We start from the raw sequence: 27449 nt of genomic DNA on the forward strand, positions 1-27449 counted from the left end.
CGGGCAGCGCGCTCCGTGTTTGCAGACCGCCCTGGCGGACTCGTTTACACTTCCAAGCTCAAGCCAGGCGCCGCAGGCCATAAAGAGGAGCGCAGATTAAGATGGCGCCGCAGGCTCCCCGGGCCGTCCGCGCACAGAACCTTTGTCTAGAAACAAAACAAAAAATCGATGAGACACCACGGGCTGGGGGGGCTCCGATCTCCATCTCTCCAGTACTCTCCAATCTCCAGCGTCGCTACATCTTGGGCCGGATCCAGTCAGATCTCCGATCTCCATCTTCAATCTCCAATCTCCAACGTCGTCATCTTAGGCCGGATTCGGTCAGATCTCCGATCTCCATCTCCAATCTCCAATCTCCAATCTCGATTCGGGGGCCCGGGGGAGGGCTCAAACCTTCAAGGAGATGCGCTATGGATACATTCACAATGCAAAAGGATCTCCTCCCCCTTTTCGCGCCATTTTGCAATCTCCAGTCGGCCCACACGATCTCTAGGCGCCTTTGGCGCGAAGTCAGAATCTCTCCACCTCTGTCGCACAAGATCACAAAAGCGACTCTCTGCACGCACCAACTCGACATTCTCAGTACTCAGACTCCCTCTCGAGCATCTACACTGGAGAGAGGATTTGCCTCAACCAGTTCGTCTTTCAATCTACTGCTTCTCTTGGCAGGAGATTTGCCACTTAAGAGATCTCTAAAAGGCATCTACGATCTACAGTCCAGGGATCTTCCGATGAGCGATGTCTTGCTCTCGCGTGGTGTTGTTGGATGTTGCGGCGTAGAGATTTCCATGTATGACCCAAAGGTCCAAGGTGCAAGGACGAAGGAGTGCGGAGTGCGGAGAGGCTCCCGGCCGAACTTTCTCGTTTGGGGGGTTTGCACCCGTCCCCATCATATGGCTCTCTCCCTCTCGCGGTGCACACTCACACTCACGGCTTGCGACCCTTCCGCCTCCGCTGCTTGTTCATCGCCGCTGCGTCCCCGTCGAACTTCTTCTTGCCGCCCGCCTCGGGAGCTTGGCTTGCCCGGTCGGGCACCACAAACTCGTAGGTGAGCGCTCCCGCCCCCGCCGCGTGCCCCCCGCTATACCCTGGAAACACCGCGGGCGAAAACGGGACCGCCGACTTGACGCGCAGGCCGCAGAGGCGAGCCAGCATCGGCACTCCCCACCCGTCAAACGGAGCGCCCCGGGGCAGCGCAATGTGGAGCTCGCCGCCAGGGACGAGCAAGCCTCCGGCGGCAGCGTTGGAGCAGACCGCCCGTACCAGTGCCTGGTTGGCCTGCGTCGCCGCCTGCAGGTCGCGTCCGCTGCCTGCGCCGGACGCCAAAGGGAAGTTGAAAACGACGCGGTCAAACCGGCGCTTGACTGCGAGAGGGGCGCTGGTGCAAAGCGACGTCGCGTCGATGCCAAAAAGGACCCTTCCGCCGCCGGCGCGAATCATCTCGACATTGTCGGCCGCCTCACCCTCCGCAAGCACCGACGCCTCAGACTCGAGTGTTGTCGCCACCAGCTGCTCACACTGGCCGCCCCACAGCGTCGCCAACGCCGCGCCAAAGCTGAAGTCGCCTTCGCCGAGGAGCAGCACGCGCCGCGAGCTATCCTTGGCGTAGGGATTGTGCGGCCGCCGCGAGGGCTCGGACGATGCCGGCCGAGGGTTGGCTGAGCGGCCGCCGCCGCCGCCTCGTGGCGCGGCGGGCGCGAGCTTGTGGCTGCCGACTTTTTGCACACGCATCATCTTGCCGTGCTGCGCGATCTTCGCCTTTTTGCGCGCCTGTCCTCTATTGTCCCTCACCTTGACCTTGGCCATGACAAAGAGAGACCCTGACGGCCTCGCCTCGCGGCAAACAAAGAATTTTAACAAAGAAAGAAAGCACTATAAAATCTGGGTAAACGAAAGTAGCGTATACGCTACTATGAAAGAAGAAGCCGAAAAAACACGCCGGAGTCAGTCCGCCCGAGCCAGCCAGCTGCCGGCTCGCACGGCAGCCTCTTCCTCTCGACCAGCCTCAACTTCCGTACAGTCAGCATTTTGTCGCTGCGTGCTCGTGGCCAGCTGTGGCGGCGGTCGAAGTTCGCCCAGATTCGGTGACGAGCGCCAGACGATAGTAGTGTCTCTGTTCGCCCTGTGCATGTCAGGCCAGGCTGCAGCAGGGCACTACCATCGTGCTGCCCTGTTGCAGCCTGACTTTGCCCACTGTGCACAGTCGCCAGAGCACCACCACCGCCCGGCATCGTGTCACGGCGAGCTCCTTCTGCGCCCGCTCGCGAGGCTCTCGCGCTGGCACACTTTGGCCATCTGCTGCTCGCGTTCGGCGAGCTCATCTCCGCACTCCTGCCACGGTGCCGTCACCACACACCTTCTGGCCGGCCTGAGCCGCGCGGGGTCGCCAGCGGGGGCAACGCGTCGACCTCTCTCTCTGGTGCACCACGGGCCGCAACGGCCTGCTAGCCGCGTGCGCGAGGAGGCAGTGTGCCGGCACAGTCGAGCCGGAGCATCGGGTTCTGGATGCTTGTGGGTCAAGTCTGACCTTATGCGGCCTAATATGCAATAATAATGCTGGCTCTCACCCAGTCTGTTGAGATATTATCCCTCAAAGTCGAATTTTCGTTTACTGGTGACCATAGTAGTGTCTGTCTTGTTTGCGAGATCTTCAAACGAATCCCTTAAAGTCTCGACAATCACTAAGCTGCTTATGTGGCACCGCAGAGGCTCCCTTGGGGATGCCTGAGGCCACCCCAACCACACACTAAGCCGTACGTAGACGAATTGGGCGCTACTTTTTTCGTTTACCCACATTATGCGAGTAGGGCTCTCTTGCCCGCAACCCGACACCGATCATCCGGCCCGCTGGGTGCGCTTCTCAGCTCCTCGGCCCTGGATGTTGAGGTTAATAACTGCACTCCAAGTGCTCCAAGTCTCGACGTCTAACCGCGGGTGCGGGCGCGAGTCCTCGACCGAAGCGGATGACCATCGGAAGGCGAACAAGAGGAAGAACTCAGAGGGGAGGGGAGCCTCCTGTACGGGGCTGGGGAAGTACGTTCTTAGGGAAAATTAGGGAACGCTTGACGCTCGCGCGTCGCCGACGCGCACTGATGGACCGCTTGTCCCGTGTAGAGGCGTTGAAGGCGCTCCGACTGTCGCGCTCGGATTTTTGAGATCACGTCCCAGTCGCTCACAATCGCACCGAACGTCCACCACTGTAGTGGCCAGGCCAGCTCCCACGCTCACCGCCGCTCTTCATGCTCCAGACACATCCTTTCAGATGGCTTTGCAGGGCGGCCTCTCCCGGCCGCTCCTGATGGCCTGAGCGTCAAGTCGCGGGAACGCGCCCGCCGAGGGTAGGATTGCCAAACTCAACAGATTGCAGGTGCCGCATGTGGTTGCCTCTCGCCTCGCCCCTCGCCCAGCGCGACGCAGCGCGAGATGAGAGCTGCCCCCGCGCGTGCGCTCTCGCCTCGCCCCACAACCACCACTGCAGCGAGCCCATGCCCGGCTGCACGCCGTGCTGCGACCGCCGCCGAGGATCGAGCGCCGCGAATCTGGCACAATCGGATTGGATTGCCGGTCGTAGCGCTGCTCAGCGCGCGGCCGCGGGTCGCCTCCATGCCTACTGCGCCCTCGCGACTCCCAAAACGAGCCCGCGCCATGCTCATCCCATCTTATGCTGCTGACGCTCGCCGCCTGCGCCCTCGCAGATCCGAATAAACAACGTGGGCGAGACGGGCGTGCCGCGGTGTTTTTGGTGCTGGGCCTCAAGTCGTGTGCGCTGCGAGTAGGTGCGGCCCTCTTGAGCCCCCCTTCCTTCCCCACCTCAAAGATGCTCTCAAAGCAGAGAGAAGCAGCACTGGTGGCCTCTCCTCCGCCCCCTTCCCCTGTGAATATCACACACCCGCCGTCCACCGCCCCCCCATCATAGGTACGAGTGAACTCGATCAACATCATGTCAGAGAAGAAGGTCTGCATCATGCCAACGATGGCCCCCGCCAGTGGGGTCACCGAAGACGCGCCGGCTCTCGAGCCGGTCACCGCCGGCGGCGCCCCGCTGCTGCCGTCGATCAAGGAGTTTCCGGAGGAGGAGCGGCGTCTGCCGACCCACTCCCTGACCCCGTCCCGCGTTCGATGCGTATAGGGCGACGCCGACCTCCGCGTCGGCAAGTTCTGCTCGACCAAGCTGCTGTGCGGCTTCCTCACCGTGGTGGTCATACTCGGCTGCTCGGCCGTTGTTCTGTCTTCGTACGGCTCTGGCGGCGTCTCCGAGTCCCTCGAGTCGGTGTTCGTGCCCGACGCGGCCGCGGTCGACCCGATGCCCGAGCCCAACTCGGGGCTACTCTTCGCCTCGCCCGATCGCCACCCAACCTTCGCGCCTCGCCCGACCCCGCCCATTCCCAACCCGGTTGACGACCCAAACTGGCTCGTCGCCGCCTCGGGCTTCGTCACATGGCCGCAATGTCCGGTGCAAACAAATTGCGGAGACCGCATCGTATCGAACTCATTCGCTCCGACGTGCGAACGAAACGACCAAGAGTGCGGCACGAGCTGGGGCTTCGGGTGGGCGGGTTGCGACAACTGCAACGCAGGCCTTGGGTGCTGCTCTGGGCATTCTGTGGGGTGCGGAGCTTTTCAACGTCCCAGATGCCGCGACAGAAACCAGGGTCACTACCCGTGCTATTGCGGCACTACCCTGATGCTCTCCAGCGGACGGCATGCGGTAACGAAAATGTGTCAGTTCGACGAGAACAGATACTGGTTCCGACGGGCCCCTGACGATGGCAGCTTTCGCCTTTGCGGGGAGCTGACGGGCCACGGCGACTATTGGAGTGCGTGCCACGCGTCACCTCACTGCAACCCAGGCGGGTTGTCACCGCATTGCCCAGTGTGGTCTCCCACTTTGCAGGCCGAAAACGGGTGTCCTCGCTAGGAACAAGTGCCGGGACGTCTGAGGAAAAGTCCAGCGCGGCCGGCCCATCCGCCGCCGCCGCGGCCAAGGGCTTCTCCGCCTTGCAAAACACGAATCGATAGCGAACGACCCTGGTGAGCCAAACCCTAGATGAAAGTCCGGCACACGCGCAGGTAAACGAGTGCGCGGCCCCAGGCACGGGTACGGTAAGCGACGTCTTCATTTGGAGCGATCCTGCATGAACATGAGCATGAACACGCCTTCTGTTTTGAGAGTTTTGATCATTTGTCCTTTCTCTGGTTTGCGGCGTTTTGAATGCTTTACTTTTCGCGAATTATTTTTTCTCGATCGGGGACGACTGGGGGGCCCGCGCTGCAAGCAGCAGCGCCGGGCAATGACGGCTTACCGCCCACCCAGCCCCCCCTCGGCACACCCCGGCAGCCAATGTGTGACGGCTCCCGCTAAGCCACATCCCGCAAGCGGGATGGCCCGCCACTCGAGCCCGCAAGCGGGTAGATGCCCTACTCCTCCTCCTCCTCCTCCCCCCCCCCCTCCTCCTCCTCCTCACTCGCCGCACCCTCGTCGTACCAGCGAGGGCCGAGGGGGCCCGTCGCCGGTGCCAAAAAAGAAATCCCGGTTGCCTATCTCGCTCAAGGAGAATCTCGGCATCACTGGCCGCCGTGCGTGGCGGTGCTACAATGTGGGCCCTCGGCCACCCACTGCTGCCGTTGGACAAAAGGAGCAGAATCACCATTCGGACGGCTTGACGCGAGAGCTCGTGTGGTGGCCAGAGGCGAGCGCTAGGGCGAGCGGCGGCGGCGAGCATCTAGGGTACCCAGGCTCCGGGCCGGTGTGCGGGGAGCGAACCTTGACGACCGCCCAGAAGCTTTCTGAGCGAACCAATTGGGCCAGGATCATCAGCATATGTCCCCTCCACAACATTGTGGGCGTTTGAGCGGTATTTGAGGAGCACCGCCACTCTGAAGTTCGGCCGGGTGGTCTGCAGACCCCCCCCCCCCCGGAGCAGCAGAGGCTCCGTGGGGTCGAAAAGTCGACGCTGGGAGTCGCACTCGTCGAACCATCGCAGCACCACGCGGTCCGCACGTACCGACCACATCCCCTCCACCGCTGAGACGGCGCATATCGACCGCCGGGCCGCGTAGTCGTCGTTAAGGAGCGGTTTTCGGAGCCGTACGAACAGAGGTCCCAGACGCGAGACGGGCGAACATGCGGTTTTTCGATGACCACGCGACGCGCGATGAGGTATCTGCTTTTTGCTAAAAATGGGCCGCCTAGTGCAGCTTCACTAGTAAAACACGCGACCACACTGAGAGCTCCACACTAGCCGGTATGGGCGAGCCCCGGCGGCCTCACCGTCGCCGCTCGCGGCGGAGCCGACGGCGGAGCCACGGGCCGGTGCGACCTTTTGAGGGGCCATGAGCTCGCCGGGACGTCGCCGATGGCTCGGCGCGCCTCTTCCCGCCAGCGCGGGACGACCTACCTACAGGAGGGAGGGGGGGGGAGGCGGAAATGAGCGCAAGTCCCGTGATCCCGTCGCCGGCAAAGGCTGGGAGAGGGGCGGCAAGCGACGGGCGGGTCCGCGACCTTTTGAGCGCCCATGAGCTCGCCGGGAGGCCGCCGATGGCTCTGCGTGCTTACCATACCGACCGTCGGCACCCCGGGCCGCCTCCGCCGTCTCCTCCTCGCCCTCCTCCTCGCTCGCCTCGCCCGCCGCCTCTCCCAGCGCCTCCGCCAATCCCTCGACCAACGTCTCTGGCGTGATGCCGAACCGGATCCTGTCCTCGTGGAGCTCCGCGAGAAGCTTGAGCAGCCCCTCCCTGTCCAACGGCGCGGGCTTGGCTGCCGCTGCCTCTGCCGGCGAATCGGACTCCTGCGACGGCCCAGCGCCGCCGCTCCCGCCGCCCTTCTTCTTCTTCTTGCCCTTCTTGCCCTTGGCGCGCTTCTCCGCCTCGACCTCCGCCAGCAGCTCCTCGGCGTGCCGCGCCGCCTCCTTCTCTTCCGCCGCCCTCTGCGCCTCCCTCTCCGCCGCGCCCGCAGCCCACGCCGCCTCTTTCGCCGCCTTCTCGGCCGCCACCTCGGCCGCCCCATGCTCCTCGAGGGCGCGCACGCACTCGGTGTGGCCCTGGCTTGGCGTACTGCAGCGCCGTCATGCCGCTAGAACGCAGCGTCTTGTCAGCGCCCGCCCGCAGCAGCTGACGCACCATGGTGGGATGGCCGTAGTGCGCGGCGAGCATCAGGGCGGTGAAGCCGTGGTTTGCCTGCATGTCGATCTCTGCGCCGTGCCGGATCAGCGTGTCGATAACCCGCCAGTCGCCTCCGTAGGCGGCCTCCATCAGCGCAGTGCCGCCGGTCGTGCGGCTTCTCTAATTGGCCTCCGCGCCGTGCCGCAATGCCAGCTCGACCAGGTTCTCGCGTTCGAGGCGGCGAACATCAGCGCGGTGCCACCGTCGCTTTTCTGCAACGAGACATCCGCACCGCGCCGCAGAAGCGCCTCAGCCAGCTCCGCGTGGCCATCGACCATTGCGAGCATCAGCAGCGTCATGCCGCTCACACGTTTGCCGCCATCAAAGGTGTATTCGAACCTCGCGTCGACCCACCCGCCGCCGTCGAGCCACTCCAGCACCGCCGCCTCCTCGCCTCGATCAGCCGCTAGCACGACCTCCTCTGGCATCGCCTCGCTGCCCGGCGCGGTCTCTGCGCCGCCCTCGCCGCTCGAAGCAGAAACCGCAGCACTGGCGCCCGCCACCGCCGCGCCTGCGGGTGCGCCGCCCGCCCCTGCGCCGCCCGCCTCGGCCGACGGCGCCTTGCTGCGCGCCGCCTTTACCTCGCCGAGATACGTCCTGAAAGCCTCGACGCACTCGCCGTGGCCCTCCTCCTTGGCGATCTGCAGCGCCGTCTTGCCCGCCGCAGTGCGCAGCGTCATGTCTGCGCCCGTGCGCAGCAGGCGGAGGACGACGGCGGCGTCCCCGGAAAGCGGCGGCCATCAGCGCGGTGCCGCCGAGATTGCACTGCAGGTTGATCTCTGCCCCGTGCTGAATCAGCACGTCGACCACGCGCTCGTGGCCCTCGAGGGCGGCGGACCTCAACGCGGTGACGCCTTCGCGGTCCTGCAGGTTGATCCCCGCGCCGTGCCGAAGCAGCACGTCGGCCACGCGCTCGTGGCCTTTGGCGGCGGCGGCCATCAGCGCCGTACAGCCTTCGCTGTCTCGCGCGTCCGCCTCCGCGCCGCGCTCCAGCACCACTTCAACGAGCTGCTTGTGACCGTGTTCGGCGGCGATCAGCAGGAGCGTACAGCCGCTCACACCGCGACGCACGCACGTCGCGTCAACCAGCCCATCCCCGGCGAGCCACGTCTGCACCATGTACCTTGCCATTCTCCACCGCCGCCTCGATCCTTTTCGGCAGCGAGAGCGGCGCAGCAGTAGCTGCCGTTGAAGCGTGCCCGCGCCGGGACGCGGCCGAGCCAGCCTTCGTCCGGCCGGGCATGCAAACGGGCGGGGTTGCGGGTGCTGAGCGCCTCCACTCTCCTCTCGGGCTGGCCTCCCGCGCTGGGCTTCGAAAAAAGAATTGCGCGGGCTGTTTTCTGTGGGTGTTTCCACAATCAAACCGTCCGTGAAGAGTGCTTGATTCACGGACAGCGAGGCTGGCCGCACAGCGAGGCTGGCCGCAAGCGGAGCTCCCCACCGGCGGCGGGTTTGAAGACACTGAGCCCGAGCGCGCCGGCGGCGGACCGCCGCCGGCGCGCTCGCTTCGGCGGATGGCTGAGCGGCACAGTTTCTGGCCGCCCGGCCTGCGAGCAGTCGCCGCGAGACGATCAAAGGCGCTCAATCAAGCGCGCCGCCATGCCAGATCTCGCCCCACGCCCCGACCAGACCGGGCAGTACGTGCAGGAATGATGCAGGCATGATGGATGGGTGTGGTGAGCACGCCAGTGGCACCGCTGCGCACTCTCAGGGTCGCAGCCGCCTATCTCGTGAGGGGCGTGGCTCGGGGCGGGTGCGAGAGAGTCGAGGAGCGCGGCGCGCGCGTGCGCGCGCGTGGTAAGTCGGTTTATATTTCATCACTGGTACAAAAGAGACCCAAAACGGCACGCGCGCCGCGCGCACGCGCGCTCGCATCACCTCAACACTCACACAGCAAATCAAAGATGCGGCCAGCCGCGCTCGGGTTTCAAAAGAGGGACGGAAGCGAATCTCTACACGGCTCATGCTGATCTCGGAATGGCCCTCGGAGCGGATCCAGCAGCGGAACCCCGCGCGAAGGTAACGCCTCACCGTCGTCCGCCCTGCGTCGTCTGGTGACGGGTCCTCCATAGTCGGTTGAGGTCGCCGCCCTCCTCGTGCCTCTTCCCAACGTTCCCTCGGCGGTCGATGCCGCCTGGTCCGCCTCCGCCGTCCCCGGGTCTGCCCTGCCCTCGTCTGCACTAGCTTCTGTTTCGTCATCACTGGCGCCTCTCCTCTTCTTTCTCCTCTTCTTGTATGCTTTGTACATCGCGTCGATTCCTTTTCGCGTGAGCACCATCCTGAAGCTCGCCCAGCAGCGGAACCGCTCCCGAAGTCGAAGGAGCATCATCAGTCTCACCCACTTCGCTCTCTGCCCACCGTCTCCGCTCCCTCCCGCTTGAGCCGCCGTCGCGGCCCTCGTTCGTCCCACTGGCTGTTGGCCTGTCTGCACGTTGCCTCCGTTATCCCTCCTCCTCCGCGACTCCCTCAAGGCCGGGCGGGCCTCCTTCCACCCAGCGAAGAGCTTCCTCAGCCACTCGATGTGTTCCTCTCTCTTCATTATGCGCGCCGTTGCTTCATCATTGAGCTGTATCCACCTCTGCACCGCTCCCGTCGCCGCCTCGGCCACGACTTGCAAGTTCCTCGTATTTCATTGTTACAGACTTGCAAGAGAGAAATTAGAGCTCATCAGTAAAAGCTACAGTACGGCAGCCTTAGGTCTGAGCCCTGGCCTCGGGACGATACACCTCGAGTCCTCTGGTCGACACCAAAACCTCGACACGAGCGTCGAGCGCGTCACGCGACGTCGACACCAACTCGACACCTCGACACCCCCTGTGCCAACTCGACCAACTCGACACGAGACAGAGGGCGCGTCTACATCGCGAGGCCGTGATCGCAGATGACCAGTAGCTCTTCAGGCAGCTGGTGGGCGAGGCGACCTGCTGCAGCTTGACGAGCTCGCGCGAAGCATCACTGCTGTTCTGCTGACCTCTGAACCTCGACTTCTCGCAAGAGGGAGCTGCAACACATGGTCTCTCTCTTTGACAGCAACGGCCAGGACGCGCTCAGCCTGGACGACTTCACGGCGGTGTCCGATGGTTTTTGAGGACGCGGCTGGACCATCGGCATCGCAAGCCCAAGCGCCCGCGCCGTCCGTCGCAAGCGCCCGAGCCGCCGCCCCGAGGCCCCCGAGGGTGAGTAGTCGCATTTTAGCATGCACCACTACGAGTGATCCCTTTCGCTGTGACTGATGGCCAAGTTATACCGAACACTCCTTGGAGCACTTGGAGTGCTGTCAGTACTCCCTGGGAGTACGCGCGCGACCGGAGTTTTTTCCAGGGCACCCCAACATGCTCACTCGCAGGCTCTCCACCGCGAGCCTGGCGTGCCGAGCCCGCGTGCAACTCTCCTCGCGGTCTGGCCTCAGCACGCTCCGCCTCGGCCTGGCGCCTCCTCGGTCCGGCCTCAGCACCGTCGTCGCACCACCGCCTCCGCCGCCTCCCGCCGCGGCGGCGCCGCCCGAGGACGAGGATGCCCGCCCTTTCGTCGTGCGCTGGTGGAAGTCGATCCTGTTCTGGTCGTTCGTGGCTTCGTGGGCCTACAGTCTCATCCAGCAGAACAGATCCCGCCGCGGGCTCGACGAGGAGGAGGAGCGCGTGCGCGCCTGCGCCCCGGTCAACGCTGACGAGATCCTCGAGCTGCGCGCGCTCAACGACGTCTCGAGCGACACGCTCGCGACGCTCGCAGACGTGGCGGGCGCGGGCGCCCGTCACGACGGCGCAACGGTGCCCCAGGTCCTCGCCGCGCTCGCGAAGGCCGTCGGCCAGCCGGTCCGCGAGGAGTATGCGCTCGAGCGGATGCTGCTCGCGGTGCTCGAGGTGCGGGGCGCCGCTCTGGCGTCGCCCGCGGAGGCCGCGGCGCCGCGCATCCCCCTCGACGACGCGGCGCTCGCGCTCGGCTTCCTGAGCAACGGCCCCGTGGTTGAGCGGCTCGGTGCGCTCTACGCCTCCGCCTCAGGGGGCGGGCCGGGACCGATCAGCGCCGAGCGCTTTGTGGCGGCGCTGGGCGTGCTCGCGGCGAGCGGGCAGGTGCCGCCCGACAAGCAGGTGGCCCTCGACGGCGTGGGGCGGAATGCTCTCGGGGTGAACCGCTCCTGGTACGTCGAGCAGCCCGCCGTCTCGTACTCGGCAGCAGAGCTGGCCGACGCGGCGGCGGCCGAGCTGGCGGCGGAGGGGACGGCGCCGCCGCCAGCGTGGTGGCAGTTTTGGAAGGCCTCCGAGGGCGCGGTGGCGGACGCGGCGAGGGCGAAGGGCGGGGGCGGCGCGGCGGGCGGGTTGCCGCCAACAGTCGACCGCCCAACCTTCGAGAGGCTCCTCGTGAGCGACGCGGTTTGCCTATGGGGCGAGTGCCACCTGATCCGCGAGCGGGAGAGGATTGCGAAGCGGCGCGCCGAGGCGGAGGAGTACGAGCGCAGCCCGCCCTCGTGGCAGTTCTGGAAGTGGGGCCGCAGCTAGCCGCGGGGTGGGCGAGCCGGCCGCGTGACGCTCGGAGGACTAGACCCCGCGAGACGTGAGATGAGAGAGATACAGATAGGTTGCACAACGCGGCCGCAGGATGCTCGGGAAGGCGGAGGGGGAAGCCCGCGCATAGGACAACAGCGTCTGTCCCACTCACACTGCAATCTAACAAGAGGAAATTCGATCTTTTGGACTCTCTATACTATCCATGAGGTTGCTCGCGTTGGAGATGAGAAATGTCCAGACCTCACACGAGACACCAGACACGGAGGCGGTTAGTGACAGTGTCGAGTAGTGTCTAGACTCTAGTGAGCCCTGCAAGCTGCAAAGCGCGGGGTGTCAGCGAGTGACAGTGTCACATGACTTGTAGGGGCGCGAGTCGAGCGAGCACAGACACAGGCACACACGGTGACCCGTGCACGACGGAAGGAGGGCGGCCCTAGTAGTAAGCGGGCTCGCGAGAGCTATTGCAAGTGAAGATCGTGTAGAGCAGCCGCCCGAAGCCGCCCTTTTGCGAGACCGGGAGCGTGCCCAGCGGCGCCTCAGTCCCTTTCGTTCGCAGTTTGTCGTCCTTGGACACCATCCGGAAAGGGACCGAAGTAGGCTGCTCCACGAAGTTGGCGCCGGCCCAAAGAGGCATGAACTGCGCCGACCACCAGTAGGGAAGCTCGCGCACCTGGCGCCAGAGGTGGCGGGGCTGGTCCGGCACCCGCGGGGGCAGTGTCCGCGCCGCGGCCGCCCCGGGGTGCGCGCCTGGTCCCGCTTGAGCATGGCGGTTCCGTGGACGAACTTTGAGAACTTAGGCATCTCGCGCAAGCAGCCCGAGTTGAGCAAGTCGGAGACCCACCTGCAGAGGGTTCGGTACCGTGGGGGTAGGGGAGGGTGCAGAGGGGACGCGGCGCCTCAACGCGGCGGTGGCGGCGGGAGGACATCAGTCGGGCTGGGGGCGGAGCCCACTCGGGCATCGCCGTCCCGGAGATGAGCTGCAGTTTGACCTCGAGCACGCCTGGGGAGCACGAGGCGAGTTAGCCGGCAGCGCGTCTGCGGCGAATCGGCTCTTGCGGCCGAGCTCGAGCGGCGCGCCGTGCGGGAACTGCGTCACTTGCGACCTGTTGTCGAGCGGCCCCATCCGCTTCCACTCGCCGTCGCCACACGGCTCGAGCGCCATACACCTGGGACGTGGGTGCGGAAGGTGTGGGGGGGCGACGGACGACCAATCGGGGCGGGGCGCGCAGCGAGTGGAGGGGCGAGTGGTCAGCGCACAGCTCGGTGTCGAGCGAGCAGCGCACAGTCGCGTCGCCCGTCCGCTGGAAGGCCGTCCGCATGTAGTGCGTGCGCACCGACGGCCTAAGCTTCTTGGAGAGGACCGCCGCCTGGCGCCGCGGGAGGGGAGGCCCCATGGGAAGAGGCGCGTGCGGGCCGCTGCCTGCATCTCGGCGGCCAGCTGCTGCGCCTCGTCAAGGTCGCCTGTCGCGGCGGGCGAGCTCTCGAGGAGGGCAGGGGCACGTGCTGCACGGGAGGGCACGGGCAGGCAGCTCCGCTCACCCTTGAAGCCAGTGGACGCGAGGATCGAGCGCACCTATGTTGTGGTGGCGCGGGCTGAGCGGCGAGCGGCAGGAGCGGGCCCAGCCCCTGCTGATCGCGCGCATCCGCCGGCGAGAGCTTGCCCTGGAGAAAGGGGACGACCTGCTCACAGCGCCTCTCTTCACAGCGCTTCTCTTCACAGCTTGCCGAGGAGACAAGGGCACGACCTTGTCCGGCGGCAGCGGGAAGCGCTCCTTGGCCGACGCCTCGCCGTCGCCGTACCAGTCCTCGCGGTGGGTCTTCCGCTCCATGAATGCCGTCTTAAAGCTCTCCTCCGGGCCGTACCTGCGCCGAGCCGCGCTCGCGCATCAAGCGCGGCGGGCGGGGGAGGCGGGCGGGAAGCGAGGGGAAGTGGCACCAGCGGATGCGGAAGGCGATGGCGCCGTCGTACTTTTTGAGGCGGCCTTGGTAGAGCTCGAGCTTGTCGTTGTCGTAGTAGATGGAGGTGACCAGGTCCGAGTCGGAGGGCCCGTCCGTGAACTTGTACACCGGCCGGTGCTTGAGGATGAACATCTTCACCTTGAGCACGTCCTTGGTCTGCACCCAATACTTGGTCGTCTTGCGCACCTGCGCGCCGCCGGGAGGGTGGCGGGGGAGAGGGCGGCGGCGGAGGGGCGGGCCGGGCGCGCCACGCACAAAGGAGGCGCCGCCCTTCTGCGCCGCGTCGAAGGCGCCCTTGCCCGCGCTCACCGCGGCGCCCTGCAGCGAGGCGCGCAGGTCGGAGAGGGTCCGGACGAGGGAGCCCATCTTGTCGAGGACAAAGGTCTGGGACTGGACCTTCATGAGGTAGGGCATGCGGAGGGGGCAGGTGGAGTACTTGTCGTGCTTCTTCAGAATCTTGGAGAAGGCGAGGTAGTTCATGTTGATGAAGTTCTCGAATGCCTGCAGCTCTGCCTCGGCGCTTTCAACCTCCTCGAGCACCGTGTCCGCCTGCGCCGTCTTTGGGCGTCCAGACTGCACCCAGTTGCTGTGCGCCTTGGAGATCTTCTCGACCTGCACCGCAGCGGGGCGGCGGGCGAGCGTCGCGTGCGCGAGCTCTGACGCCGCAAGCGAGGCGCAACGCGCGGCGCGCAGAGATGAGAGAGGCCCGCAGGGAGCGAGGGACGGGCGCGCAGGGCGGGAGGCCGCGCACCAGCGTCTCCAGCTCCATGTGGATCTTGGCGGTCCACCGGTTGACTTTCTCGATCTCGGCGTCGATCCGCGCGATGAAGTCGCCCTCGCGCGCGCCCGGAGGACGAATCACCTCATCGGTCGTCGCAACGGAGTGCGCGAGGTACAAGACGTCTTCATTGAACTCACGGATGCTGCCTGTGGGATCATCGCGCGCCAAGGCTCGGTGCGATGGAGGGGGGCCTGGATTGGTCTGCGGCGCGTCTCCCAAAGGCGCGGGATGGCTCACCTGTGTTGATCATCTCGCCGAGGATCTTTTTTAGCGAGTCATAGTCGACGTAGCCGTCCGACCATCGCGGTACCTTCTCCTGCGTTAAGTTCTTCCCGAACTTCACCATGGCGAGAGAGCGAAAGCCGCTCAGCTCGTATGGATGCAAACTCGCGGATAGGGCCGAGGACAGGAGGAGAGAGTCGCAGCGACGGAGGCGTTCGGGCGCCGACGGCGTGGAGGACTAATCCACAAATAACGGCGCTATTTTCACACCTCTTGCCCGTTCACAGACCTTGTTATAGAGGAGAAAGTACCTCCTATGGCGCTGCGCGCTGGTCTGTGAGAGGTTGAGGTGCGAGCCCTGGAGGCCCTGGGGATGGGGGGAGACTACCAGACTACCCGCGGGCCTAGAAGGCCCGCCCGCGCGCGGGTGGGCGGGGGGCGGGGGAGGCGGGGGCCGGGACGCGGGGGGGCGGTGCGGGGACATTGAGGCGTGGGGCAGAAAAAATTAAATCAGCTTAAGCTCTACCGTAGGGAAGGGGAGAAGGAAGAGGAGAGACGCCGGTGATGACGAAGCAGAAACTAGCGCAGACGAGAGCAGGGCAGAGCCGGGGACTGGGAAGCCGGAGCAGACGGCATCGGCCGCCGAGGGAACGTTGGGAAGAGGCACGAGGAGGGCGGCGACCTCGACCGACTATGGACCGTCGCCAGACGACGCAGGGCAGAAGACGGTGAGGCGGAGCAGAGACGCGCAGGGCGAGACGAGGGAGGGAGCAGGACTTTGCGGAGATCAGCAGGAGGATGTACGAAGAGATTAGGAGCAGCAGGGACCCGAGGGACCATGTGGAAGACGGCTAGTGCGCTAGTCCCCCATCGGGAGGACGACCCCGGCTAGTCGCCGACCACACCCACAAAGAACCCTGCACAAAGAGATCGCAAGGGCGGGGGCCTGTTCCTTTTTACCCATCTCACAGTAGAGAGGTGTCCGTTTTTATTTTTTTATTTACCGTAGGGAAGGACGGCGCGCCACATCAATCTATCAAAGCGCGGTGCTGTTAGAGGCACACCCGTTCGCAACGGTCCACGCCATCAGTGCTGCGGCGGGCACGTCATGGCGAGTGATGCGGGGGGACAACGCCTCGTCAAACGCCCGCACGCCCTGATAATTGCTGCTGTTCGAGCACTCTCGAAGTCGAAGGCCTTTTGAGCAGAAACTCTTGATAGCCTCAGGTCCGAACTTGAGGTTGGGCACATACCGATGCACATAGAACCAAATCGACTCCCGCCTCTTGACCAAGGTGGTTTGGCGCCGACGGACCGCCTCTCCACCACCCTCGCCCAGGGATCTACAACGCTGTCTTAAGGTCCGACAGGTTCGGCACCGGGCACCGCCTCGGTATACAAAATGCGCCTGCGGGCGGACCCTCACAGATCACAGATCACAGATCACAACAACGACCTGGATAAGGGCTGACTGAGGGAGGGTGTAGAGGATGTAGAGTGTAGAGCGCTGTAGAGCTGTAGAGATGTAGAGCGCTCTGGAGCGCTGTAGAGCAATGTAGAGCTGTAGAGCTCTACATCCACCGCTCGTTGCGTTGAAATTGAACAAAAAGAAAAACTTGCGCGCGCCGACAACACAGCACACAATCAAGTACACAACTGCTCCCGCCGTCGGCCCCATTCGCACGCAGTGACACACACACCGCTCACAGACCTTGTCATTGAGAAACTCATACCTGCTGTTGCGCAGCACGCCAGTATGAGTTCACACACACTTTCGCCACTCGCGACGCCGCTCATCCACTCCGCTCGCGGAGACGCCACAGGTCATGTTCGCCCGCATCGCGCTCCTCGCCCTCGCCGTCTCGTCGACGTCAGCCCTCAACGTGCCCTCGCAGTCGGCGATGCGCCCCGCGCTGCGCCTGCCAACCAAGCCGGCCGACGCCACGCCCAACGTCCTCGCCCTGCGCGGCGGCGGCGTGGATGCCGACCTGCTGTGCAAGGTCATGGCGGCCGTGTACGGCGGGTTCGGAATCTTCCTCGCCACCATCCCCGACGTCGCCTTCGGCAAGAACTCGCCGGTGTCCTACTGGACCACGTTTGGCGAGGCGGGCGAGTGGTTCGCCCGCGGCTTCGGCATCGTGGCGGTCTCCCTCTTCACGTCGCCCTTCTGGGCTGGCATGCCAACGGACGTGCTGGCCAAGGTGGCGCTGCCCATGAACATCCTCTTCCTGCCCCTCTTCTTCCAGGCGGCGATGGTGCTCCCCACCGCCAAGGACTCGACCAACGCCGTCCTGCCGTTCAACCTCTGGTTCACCCAGATTCCTCTCGCGGCCAGCATCCTCGCCCTCAACATCATGGCGCTGATGTGAGTCGGTCGTTGCGTGGCCCGGGCTGGTGCCTTGGCGTCCCCGCTCCCCCACACCGCTCGACCACACCCCCAACGGGCGAGCAAACCTTCCATGACGCGTCTATGTCCGTGTCGATGTCTATCCGTGTCAAGGAATTGGTGCTCTTCTATCACACTGAGGTGAGGTGGAGTCGGCGCGGGCGTTTTTTTGTTGTTTCACCCATCACACTTTAGCTGGCGGCGGGGGACGGGGGGGGGGGGGCATAAGGCCGTTCGCCCCGAAAGCAGCCGTCCGAGCTCGTCGCTCTCGAGCGCGCACCCTGAAATTCACGGCTGAAAGATCCCTGTCGCCTGTGAACACGACCAGGCCCGGCAAGGGGCAAGCGGCATAGTAGGCTTGCCGCGCTGCGGGTTGAGGTGGCGGTCGAAGTGGTGCACCCTCGCGGCCAGGGCAGCCTCGTCGAACCAGCCCAACACTTGCAGAAAAAGAAAAGAACCGCCCGCCCGCGAGTAAAATCCGAACAACGTCCTCGTGGTCGACTCAGGCAGGTGTGCGGTCTCGGGCAAATCTCGGCGGGAACACGAACCGTTGTCGCCCCCATTACATGCGCTGAGTGGTCGCTCCGTTGTCGCTTATGACGGCACCTGCATCACACCGGCGGCGGGCACAGGCGTTCTGTGCGCAGGCGCTGTTGCTGTTGCTGCTTCATCGATCTCTGCCGGTCAAATCTCTGACTGAGGGCAGCATTGCGCGAGACGGGCGCGCGAGTCGAGACCGGCGCGCCCCCAAGGGACAAGCTACCCTCTCCCCTGTCCGAGCCAGACTGCTCTTCACCTTTCTACCTGACCTAACCTAGAGCCTGTCCTGGGGCAGGTCCCTACGCCCTCCCAATCATACGCATAAAAAAAACGGGACTGAATCGATCGTACACGTACTGCGGTGGTGTGAGTGAATGCACCATGAGCAAAAACCTGCCGAGGCCTGTACATTCTTTATGCGCGGCCTGGATTCTTCTTCCTCTTGGTGAAGAAGGCAGCGCGGGCGGCGCTGGGGGGAAGGGGGGGAAGGGCGGCGGCGGCGGGCGGCAGTCCCGCGAGGCACGCCTGCGGAAGGGTTCGTCCTCCTCGCGGGGCGGGGTGGGTGCGCACTGCGCGCCGCGGGGATGAATGTGAGAGGAGCCTGAGCCAGGGGAAGGTTGGGAAGGGGGGGCGAGGCCGGAGATGTATGTCGGCCTCTTCGACGGCCCATAAGGGGGCGTCGCCTGCTGTGCCTTTTGTGGTGCCAGTCCCTGTCCGTGCCAGTCTGCTGTGAGAGCTGAGAGCGGCTTGTTATTAGAATTCTTCCTCGCACAACACGGCTCTCCCGTGGTGTACCTGTGTTAGCGCCAGTGCGCGCCACAGTCCCGTGCCGCGTGTTGTGCGAGGGAGTTTGGTCGTAAAATTCTTCCGAGGGCCTCACTAGAGGTGCGGCCTGCGCGTGTCCTCGCCCTTGGGAAGGTCTTGAGGGGGGAGGGGAAGGGCTGGAGTCGCCCGACATCGTTCGCTCGTCTGCGTGAGCAGAGCAAGGCAAAAGGACGTGATGAAATCCGCGAAAAGGAAAGAAAAAATCTCTAGCGCGAGGACAGCGCGGAGTGGCGCGGTGGCTGCGAGCAGAGAAATACGGAGCGTAATGGAGACGAGTGGCCTGAGCGAGGGGGAGAGCACGCTATTGCCCCCCGTTTTATTTATCGACACACACAAAACGTCAAAACAACTCGGAGTGCAGGCGTAGCACGCGCCAGTAAGCCTGCATCCTCGTCGCCGCCCGGTCCTGCACCGCTCGTCTGGACATGCCTGACTCAACCTTTGCCGCCGCACTCGAGGTTGTCGACTCGGCGACCGCCTGCGGCCTCGACCAGGGTGCTCAGGGCCTCGCAGGAAGTCCCGACGGGCTGACTGACAGGCTCGACGAGCTGCTCCTAAAGGAGATTGAAGACACCGTCTCCGTCGGCGAAACTTTGAGCGAGCGTGAGAACGTTGGTGGAATCTCGGCGAGCAGCTCGAAGGACAGTCTCCCGGAAGGCAAAGATTGTGTCGTCGAAAGTCTCCCGGAGTCCGTTGGCCTTCCAGGAGGCACGACTCGCAGCCATGCCGAGAGGCTCCGCATGCAGCCGGTGAGCCTGTTGCTGCGCTGGAGTGGCTGTCTGCTGGGTCAGACCGCGATCGGACTCGTCATCCTAGCAGCCACTTACTCGGTCATCATCAAAGTGGCTGTCGACGAGGCGCGCGAGCGGCGATCAGCAGAGCGCGAGTTCGGCTCGGGAGAGAGCGACGCCCACTGGACTGGCGACGCGCGGTCGACAGTCTTGCTGCTCCTCCGGCCGTCGTATGCGCTGCTTCTCGCACGCGTGACGTCGGCCTTGATGGTGGGCGTCGCCAAACGTGCCCCCTGTGGCGACTGGGAGTACATCCCTCTGCCCGCCTTCGGGGTACTTCTTCTGCACCACGCTCTTGCCAGCCTGTGGGCCCTTGCTGCTGTGCTTTACCCGGCTGGGTGCGCGATCGGACTGCTCATCGATCGGGACGCTTGGGTGGACCTCTATCTACTGCACCGGTTTATACCCGTCATGCTTTGGACCATGGGCTGCGGCCTCGTGTTTCTCTCCACCGGCTTGGCTGTCTGGCAAAAGACGCTGTCAGTCAAGCATTACAAGGAGCGTGCTGCGACGGCGCAGCACCACCAACGGGTCTTGCGGAAGATCGCTGCGGCGGCACGCGGGGCCGAGAGGCGGGAGAAGGCCGCGGCCGCTGCTGCCGATGCTCTGCAGCGCAAAAAGGCGGCGGGGGTGCTGCAGGACGCCTGGATCCGGAGAGGGGACGCTCGGCCGACAGATCATCGGGGCGCTGGGCGACTGCTTCTTCGGCGGGATGCGGAGCCGCGCCTTCCGCGGCGGCCACTGCCACTGTCGGCTCGAGATCCATGGGCGGCGGGGCCGACCGCGTGGGAAGAAAACGGAAGGGTCGCACGTGGATTTTTTTCGGCGGCGGCGGCGGCGTCACCGGCGGCGTCACCGGCGGCGTCAACGGCGGCGTCAACGGCGGCGTTAACGGCGGCGTCAACGGTGGCGTCAACGATTTCGTGAAAGGCCACGCGGTCATGGAGGAGCACCTGGACGACTTGGCGGGTGGGCTGCAACTGGGCGCAGACCTCGCGGAGGCACGCACAGCAGCGCAGGCGCGCCGACGCGCGGAGCGCATCTTCTCGATCGTGCTCCGGCAGCCTGCGCTATCGGTGGTTGTACCAGAGGGCTCTCCGCCGGCTGTGGACCGGGACGCGCTCGTGGCTTGGGCATACGGCCGAAAGGCGTCGACGACGACGCCCCGCGCGACGGAGATCTTCACGTTCGGCCCGGTGGTCACGGCTGATCAGTTTGTCAAGGTCTGGATCTGGACGACACGCGCCCCACAAGGCAATGGGCTTGACTGCTGATTTTGCGTTGGCAGGTGGTGGAGCGCGCCTACAAGGAGCAGAGGCTGCTGACGGCCGGCGTCGCCTCCTTCGACGCTCTCAGCACGTCTGTCGCGCGGGCGGTGCGACACCCTCCTCTCCTGAGCAAGCCCACTATCTCCCCGCAATCCGCCTGCGCGTGGCATTGCTGTAGGTGAAGCTCCTGGTTTGCTGCCTGATGCTCATTATCCTGCTCGAGATCTACGAGGTGCCGACGTCAGCGTGGTTGGTCCCGCTCGGCACAGGGATCATCACAGTCGCGCTCCTCGCCGGCTCAATCACGTCGGACTTTTTCGAGTCGTTCTACTATGCGTACATCACGCGGCCATACGACATCGGCGACCGGGTTTTGCTCTCCAGTCCTGGATCCGACCCGACAATGGCGTCCCTCGTGGTCAAGAACGTTTTCCTCGTGCGCACCGAGTTTCTGAACATTGCAGGCGCGTCCGAGTGGTGTGCTTTCTCCTTGCCGGGCGCGCGCGCGGCACATCTGACCCCCACAACTATGCGGGCGCGCAGGCCAATCGCTCCTCATCAATCACTCTGCGCTCAATCGCATGTCGATCTCGAATCTGAACAAATCCGGCCGAATGACGATGCTCTTCGTCCTCCGAGTCCCCGTCGTGACTCCGGTGGCAAAGATCACATCGCTATGCGAGGCCATCAAGGCTTACGCCACCGAAGCGGCGACTGAGTGGGCCGCCTTCGACTTGCTCTTTGACGATATAGTCAACAACGAGGGCCACCTCAGCCTCAAAATCTGGGCCGAGTCGCGCTTCCTTGCGCACGAGGTGGTCCCCATCTACGAGGCAAAGTCGCGGCTCGTGCTGTTCATGCACACGTACATGCAGGCAGCTAGCATCGATTACGTGCAGCCACTGTTGCCTACGGCGAGGGTCGCTTAGGTCACCTTCGATACATACATACATAGTCACATACGGTTGATAGGAAACACATCATACAATTACGCAAACACTACACCTCGAACCTGCCTGTCTCGACGGACGACGCACTCCCACCACTAGCAAAAGAGAAAGAATCCCTGCTGTTTGTCTGTGCATGCATGTGTGTCCCTTACCTGTGTTAGCTCGAGTAGTGCGAGTGGGGAAAAAATTCTTTCGGCGTAAAATTCTACTCGCGATTTTTGCTCGGCGCGCGGGTTGCCGTTCGCGTCTCGCTCCACAATGAGCGCGGCATTTCAGAGTGTGGGACAGCTCAGCCCGCTGCCGCGCGAGGCGCTCGACATCACAGCGGCTGGGGTGCCGGCGCGTGTCGCGAAAACTCGTGGGTATCGGGGCGAGCTCATCCTCTTCACTGCCGACGAGAACATGGCCGGCTGGGGCTTCCACTTTGTCAACCAGCTGCGCAGACGCGGCCACGAGCACTGGCTGATCATGGCCGACTCCGCGGACAACTGTGCCGGGATGCACGCGCAGTGGGAAATGATGGTGTCATCGTACAGCGAGGCGCCCCTGTCGTGTGCCTATTCCTCGTATCCCAAGCAGCACTCTGGCTGGGCGCAGTGGACACGCGCAAGCCACCCCGACAAGATGCACCAGGTCTACATCTTCTGGGCCACGCGCTGGTGGGTATCGCTCAAGCTGATGCGGGAGGGGCTCAACATCCTCTCGCTGGACGTGGACGCGGTGCTGCTGGGCGACATCTACTCGCGGCTGCATTCGCCGCCGATGGTGCACCAAGACGTGATCATCACTCGCAACGACGACGGGTCTCAGAGCCTCAACTGCGGGTTCGTCTACTTCAACCGGGGCGCTTCCCGGGCGCGCCGTGAGCAGCCGTCCACGTACCTCACCGCCACAAACACAGAGGTGGACTCGCACTGCGGAGAGCGAGCACGCCCCGAGTCAGCAGCAGACGTGCCCGCGGCGGAGTGGGTGTGCGAGCTGATGTGGGAGCGGCTGCGGCTCTTCCTCGAGGTGGACCGAGTTGCGCTGCGCGACTCACCGAAGCGCGAGGTCCTGTGGGAGCAGGACGCCCGGAACGACCTCGCGCAAGCCGCTCGAGCTGAGAGAGCTGTGGCAAATGACCCTTCTCGGAGCCTTCCTATAGGACGCCTGGAACGACCTGGTCAAGTCACTCGAGCTGCGGCGGCGGGTCTTCCCGTGGGCCACCGGCTACGGCAGGCAGTCGGACCTGTGGGCGGCCCTCGGGTACGAGCGCGTGGTTGTGGGCGGAAGAAAGCACGCGGAGAAGTTTGTGGCGTGGCGCAAGCTCAAGCACGAGCGCTCGCCTCCGTTTGGTGCGCCGGACGAGCCGCCGTACGCGCGCCGCTTCTTCGAGTCGAGCCTCGAGACGCCTCTCCTCTGGCTCCCGCTCTGCTCGCCGCCGAACTCGTCCTCGGCTGCGAGCGCGGCGGTGGGGAAGGGCGAGAAGGACGGGATCCCACTCGGGCTGCTGCTGCCGCGCCCGGCCGCGCCCGGCCGGATGCTGGTCGCACCCTCGTGGCTCGCCTCGCTCGGCAACGACCCCGAGTCGGAGTGGGCGGTGCGCCTCTAGCCCCCCCCCCCCCGCCCCCCTCGCGTCGCCCCGCCCCCGCGTCGCCCCAGGTCCGCGATCAAAGCCGGCCCCGGCCCGGAGGCTGAGCCGCTGTCCCTGCCCGTTGACGTAGGGCGTGCCAGAGGCGGCGGGCAACCCTCTGACCTACGTGCACATCACAAACATGTGGAAGTGCTTCCCTCACCCCTGCTGGTCCAAAGCGGGGCGCCTCTTTTGGCTCCGCGCGCACGGCTTTTGGGACAGCCGGCTGGACGAGGCCGGCCTCACGCCGCGCGGCTCGCCGTTCACGGCGAAGACGCGCGCGTTGGCGCTGCCCGATGCCGACATTGCCGCGCTCTCGGCGCTTGCTGAGCAGACGAAGCAGCTCGCCGCTTGGCCGGCGCCCCGCGCTCGCGGCCTGGGCTTCCGCCGCTTGCATGCAATCGTGCACAACCTGGTCACGGCGGCGGCGCTGCTCGGCCGCGTGCCGGTGATCCCGCAGGTGCCGTGCGAGCTCATCCGCGCGGTGCAGAGCCTCGCCAACCACAACACGGAGCGCTCGCGCTTCGGCATCAGCCATGCGGCGGTCGTCGTGACGGGCGCCGACCCGGCAGCGCCGGTCTGCCACCTTGCGCCCGGGACGTGGCGGCCAGGAGGCCCTGACCAGTGCTACCACACGGCGGCAATGGGACAGTTCGACTTGCCGCGCTTCGTCGGCTCGCTTCGCGGCGCCCCGAACGGCACGCTCGCCCTCCGTCTCGCGCCGGCACTCCGCTCGGGCGAGGCGCCAACCTCGCTCAGTTGGGGAAGGGCGACGGCAGAGCTCGAGCTGGCGCCGATCCGCGATCTGTGTGGTGCCGCGGCGCGGCTTGCGGATGTGCCGCTCGTGCACCTCTCCGGGCTGATGCCGCCCAACGGCGCGGAGGAGGTCCCCTTGCTTGATGTGCCGCTCCCGAGCCGCGAGTTTCGGTCCGAGCGGCAGCGCAGGGAGAATGGCGCTCCGCGGTGGCCGTCGCTGCTCAAGGGCAGTAACCTCAAGGAACTTGCGAGTGCGTGCCCGGGCGCCGGAAATCTCATCGACTACCGTAAGCAGTGCGTCGGTTTCTTCTTGGCCGAGTGAGAACCGGGCACTGGTGAGATGAGCGGCTGGCTGGAGCGTCTTCGCGCACAGGGCCGTGTGTGGTGGGGTGTCCAGGCAGGCCAAGTGTGAACGGACAGCTTTCAGTGAGGCCATTTGGGTCGCTCACCTCTGTGGGTGTTGGGGACCGGCGAGGCGCGCAGGCGGCAGCCGGCAGCACGCATAGCGCGAGGTGTGCGGTGTGCGTGGCGTGCACGGTCGGGCTCGGCAGTGGCCAGTGCCTACATGGGGAGGTGGGGCAGGGGGAGCGGGGAGGGGACCTTTCAGAGCTGCACAAAATTCGGTCAGAAAAAAATTGCGTTTTATCCTGCGAAAGACACTACTCTCCCCCTCCCGTCTCTCGAGTGATTCTGAGATCAGGTTGGGCGACTGGCAGACATTTCAAAATCGAGGAGCGCTCTAGCGACGAGCCCCAGCGCCGGGGTTCGGGGCCGCGTAGGCCCCGAGATTTTTTGGCGCATTTGTGCTTTGAAAACACATTTTCCAAGCAAAAAGTGTGCTCTCACATCTCCACACATTCACATACTCGACAACTCGAGCCCGGCCGATAAATCAAAGCTCAATTAATACTGTATTCGCTAGCCGTCAGCCATCTCGTTTGAGCCTTTGGCATGGTCAGGCTCGGACTGAGGCGCTGCGCCCGGGCGCTCGCTCTCGGTAAGGACGACGACCGAGAAGAGGTCCTCGTCAACGGGTGGCGCTACGCGTGACATCTCGTTGCTTGCGAGCGCGACGCGGGACACTTCTGGCACGGCGCTGCTGCTGGTGCGAGCTCGCGCCCGCACCGCGCCGAGCTCAAGCCCGGCGCGAACGGCGCCCATCACTCCGCCCCCTCTCCGCCCGCCGTGCGCGCGAGCGTGCGCGCAATAGAATAGCGGCACGAGCAGCAGCGGGCCCAAGGAGTAGACCCAGCCGACGGCGAGCGCCCAGCCGGGGAAGCCTCCGAACGGGCTCGAGCCCTCGTGGATGACCTAGAGTGAGGGTTCGTGGAAGGGTCCGAGAAGGGTCCGAGAAGCCCCCGAACGGGCTCCCTCGTGCACGACCTGCGCGAGCAGCAGCAGCGAGAGGGTAGCGGGCAGCAGCCACTGCCAGCAAAAGGCCCACCACGGCGCGAGGCGCTGGTCCTCGGGAGGGAGGGACTCGAGCAGCCGCCGCGCGCCGTAGGCGAGGGAGACGAGGAGGCACTGGGAGAGCCCCACCACGATGGTGAGGAACATGGGCACAAAGTGGTCAGAGAGGGTGAGCCAGTAGGTGCCCGCGCGCGACACGTAGATTAGGCCGCTGACGAAGCCGAGGAGGTGGAGGGGCGGGGCGACGCGGCGAGCAGTCGTGCCAAGCCGCTCGCAGAGGGCGGTGGTGAGCGGCGAGGTCATCGAAACGGCCGAGGAGATGCCGAGGTTAAGCAGCATGAGGAAGAAGAGGGCGGCCCAGAGCTGCGGCAGCGGCATCAGCCCCATCGCGATCGGGAAAACCTGGAAGGCGGGCAGGGTGTCGGAGGTGTGTCGGAGGTGTGTCGGAGGTGTGTCGGAGGTGTCTCAAGACCTGGAAGGCGAGAGCGGGTCCCGACTGCACGAGCGACTCGAGCGGCTCGCCTAGCCGCAGCGTGTCGACATGCGCGTCACGGCTCGCGGGGGGCGGGGTGCAGAGCCGACGGCGGAGCAGCTGCGCCGGTGGTGTGTGAGATGAAGCCGAGAAAGCCAAAGACGGTGCCGCCGGCGAAGAGGGAGAAGGCCGAATTGGAGAGAGAGACGATGATGGCCGAGCGGCCGACGGGCGTGCTTGGAGGCGAGAAGCTCGCGTAGGTGGTGAGTGTGCCTGTATGGTGTGTACGTATGTACAGACTGTACAGTATGTGTGTATCTAGCTCGCGTAGGTGGTGAGTGTGCCGAGGCCGGCCGAGACGCCGAAGAAGAGCTGCGAGACGGCGGCGACCTGCAGGGTCGCATGCAGCGAGTGTGAAGAGACGCTGTCGACGGCGCGCCGACCGCAGCTCGTGGGCGGCGACCCAGATGGAGGGCGAACAGATCGCGGCAAAGTCTGGCGAGAAGAGGGTGCGTATCCCGGCGCCGGCGCCAGGCAGCGTGACGGCGCGCGCGAAGAAGGCGGCCAGCACGGCGAACGGCATCGGCATCAGCAGCTTGTTGAGCGCGCCGATCGAGGAGGCGCCGTCGCACGCGCCGAGGCAGACCACCGCCCAGACGAGTGCATACCTGAGGCCGGCGTGGCAGCGTCAGGGTTTGTGTCCCGAGGCGCGAACTCCCGACCCGCCAGCAATCGCGCGCCAGCCGCACAGCGGGCCGACAAGCCCGCCCGTCTCGGCGACGCCGGAGGAGACTTGCAGCACCTCCTCGCGCCAGAAGGAACGCACCGCGGCGAGCGCCGCGTCCGCCTCCGTCTCGCCCCCCGCCTCCCCCGAGCCGGGCTGCAGCCCCGAGCTAGCCTCCGCTCCGTCCAGGCTGGAGCTCGACTCGGAGAGAGAACGCGCCGCCTCCTCGACCGCCCACGGCTGCGGGTCTCGAAACGCGTTCACCAAGTAGACGAGGCAGTAGGCGAGCAGCGTCTGGGGCGGGGGTTGGGGCCAGACTGGTGGGGCCCCAGCAGTCTGGGTCGGGAGAGCAAGGGCACTCGAGGCTGACCTGGTAGTACTGGGCGCTCAGGAAGGTGCCCACGACTGTGGCCCAGCCGAGCCCTTCCCACCGAGGGGCAATGTGCGCGACGAGCGCCACGTGCCCACGCTGAAGCCGCTGCCCGAGCGCAAACTCGAGCACGACCATCGGTATTGCAGCAAAGAAGAGCGCGATCAGATAGGGTAGCATGAACGCACCGCCTCCGTAGCTGTAGGCCATCATCGGAAAGCGCCACACGTTCCCAAATCCGATCGCGGAGCCGATTGATGCCAGGAGGAAGGTGGTGTGAGACGACCACCGCGACCGTGGCTTGCCATCCGTCGCTTCCGCTGCGTGTGCGCTGGCCCGAGCAGGCGAGTTCTGCTGCTCGTCTCGGGCGAGCTCTGGCATCGTAGGCTTTCGAGCGAGCCACCGAGTCGACGGCGTGAAGATTTTTTCTTTTTCTTTTTTTGAGCTTCCATCAAGGTTAATAATAAACAAACGCAAGGCGGAGAGGCACATCGCTCTCGGGCCCACGGACATCCCGCACACCCGCCGCCCCCGCGCGCCCCCCACCCCGGCCGGGAGAAAGGGGAGTGACAGTTTGGGACGACGGCAACAGAACGAGTGTCTTGCACTCCATATGTGTACGCCAACTCAGGGTGTGTGGCAGCCAGCTGGCTGCGTGTCTTGTGAGCCTTTTGTGTCTGTGTGTCGCTCGTGCGTGTCGTCATCATCTGTCCAGCG

General features: G+C 65.1%; 6 protein-coding genes across 6 annotated transcripts; 3 read left to right on the forward strand and 3 right to left on the reverse strand.

The window, feature by feature from the left end:
- Positions 1 to 927: 927 nt before the first annotated feature.
- EMIHUDRAFT_105856 (hypothetical protein) lies at positions 928 to 1806 on the reverse strand (the record flags this gene model as incomplete). The annotated part of the gene is made up of 1 exon (XM_005761182.1): positions 928 to 1806. The coding sequence occupies one exon, from the start codon at positions 1804 to 1806 to the stop codon at positions 928 to 930; it is 879 nt and encodes a 292-aa protein (XP_005761239.1).
- A 10013-nt stretch (positions 1807 to 11819) lies between these two features.
- Positions 11820 to 14848, reverse strand: EMIHUDRAFT_438229 (hypothetical protein). Its single transcript, XM_005761183.1, has 13 exons — positions 14644 to 14848; positions 14377 to 14552; positions 13881 to 14237; positions 13603 to 13811; positions 13412 to 13529; positions 13308 to 13346; positions 13206 to 13239; positions 13087 to 13127; positions 12924 to 13033; positions 12744 to 12832; positions 12618 to 12666; positions 12414 to 12507; positions 11820 to 12336 (listed from the first exon to the last, which is right to left on the reverse strand). The coding sequence occupies exons 1-13, from the start codon at positions 14750 to 14752 to the stop codon at positions 12100 to 12102; spliced, it is 1662 nt and encodes a 553-aa protein (XP_005761240.1). The 5' UTR covers positions 14753 to 14848; the 3' UTR covers positions 11820 to 12099.
- Positions 14849 to 16528: 1680 nt separating this feature from the next.
- EMIHUDRAFT_358739 (hypothetical protein) lies at positions 16529 to 17147 on the forward strand (the record flags this gene model as incomplete). Its single annotated transcript, XM_005761184.1, has 1 exon — positions 16529 to 17147. A coding segment is annotated over one exon (469 nt), but the record flags the coding sequence as incomplete, so codon positions are not given.
- A 3710-nt stretch (positions 17148 to 20857) lies between these two features.
- Positions 20858 to 21562, forward strand: EMIHUDRAFT_358741 (hypothetical protein). The gene has a single exon (XM_005761185.1). It carries the CDS (start codon positions 21053 to 21055, stop codon positions 21365 to 21367), a length of 315 nt encoding a protein of 104 aa, XP_005761242.1. The 5' UTR covers positions 20858 to 21052; the 3' UTR covers positions 21368 to 21562.
- An 84-nt stretch (positions 21563 to 21646) lies between these two features.
- EMIHUDRAFT_217074 (hypothetical protein) lies at positions 21647 to 24078 on the forward strand (the record flags this gene model as incomplete). Its single annotated transcript, XM_005761186.1, has 3 exons — positions 21647 to 22438; positions 22533 to 22838; positions 23092 to 24078. 3 exons carry the CDS (start codon positions 21647 to 21649, stop codon positions 24076 to 24078), a joined length of 2085 nt encoding a protein of 694 aa, XP_005761243.1.
- Positions 24079 to 24674: 596 nt separating this feature from the next.
- EMIHUDRAFT_217075 (hypothetical protein) lies at positions 24675 to 27113 on the reverse strand (the record flags this gene model as incomplete). Its single annotated transcript, XM_005761187.1, has 6 exons — positions 24675 to 25067; positions 25140 to 25568; positions 25639 to 25688; positions 26119 to 26306; positions 26388 to 26656; positions 26733 to 27113. The coding sequence occupies 6 exons, from the start codon at positions 27111 to 27113 to the stop codon at positions 24675 to 24677; spliced, it is 1710 nt and encodes a 569-aa protein (XP_005761244.1).
- Positions 27114 to 27449: the final 336 nt, after the last annotated feature.

Source organism: Emiliania huxleyi, assembly GCF_000372725.1.
Source record: "Emiliania huxleyi CCMP1516 unplaced genomic scaffold EMIHUscaffold_72, whole genome shotgun sequence".
Classification (NCBI taxonomy): domain Eukaryota; phylum Haptophyta; order Isochrysidales; family Noelaerhabdaceae; genus Emiliania; species Emiliania huxleyi.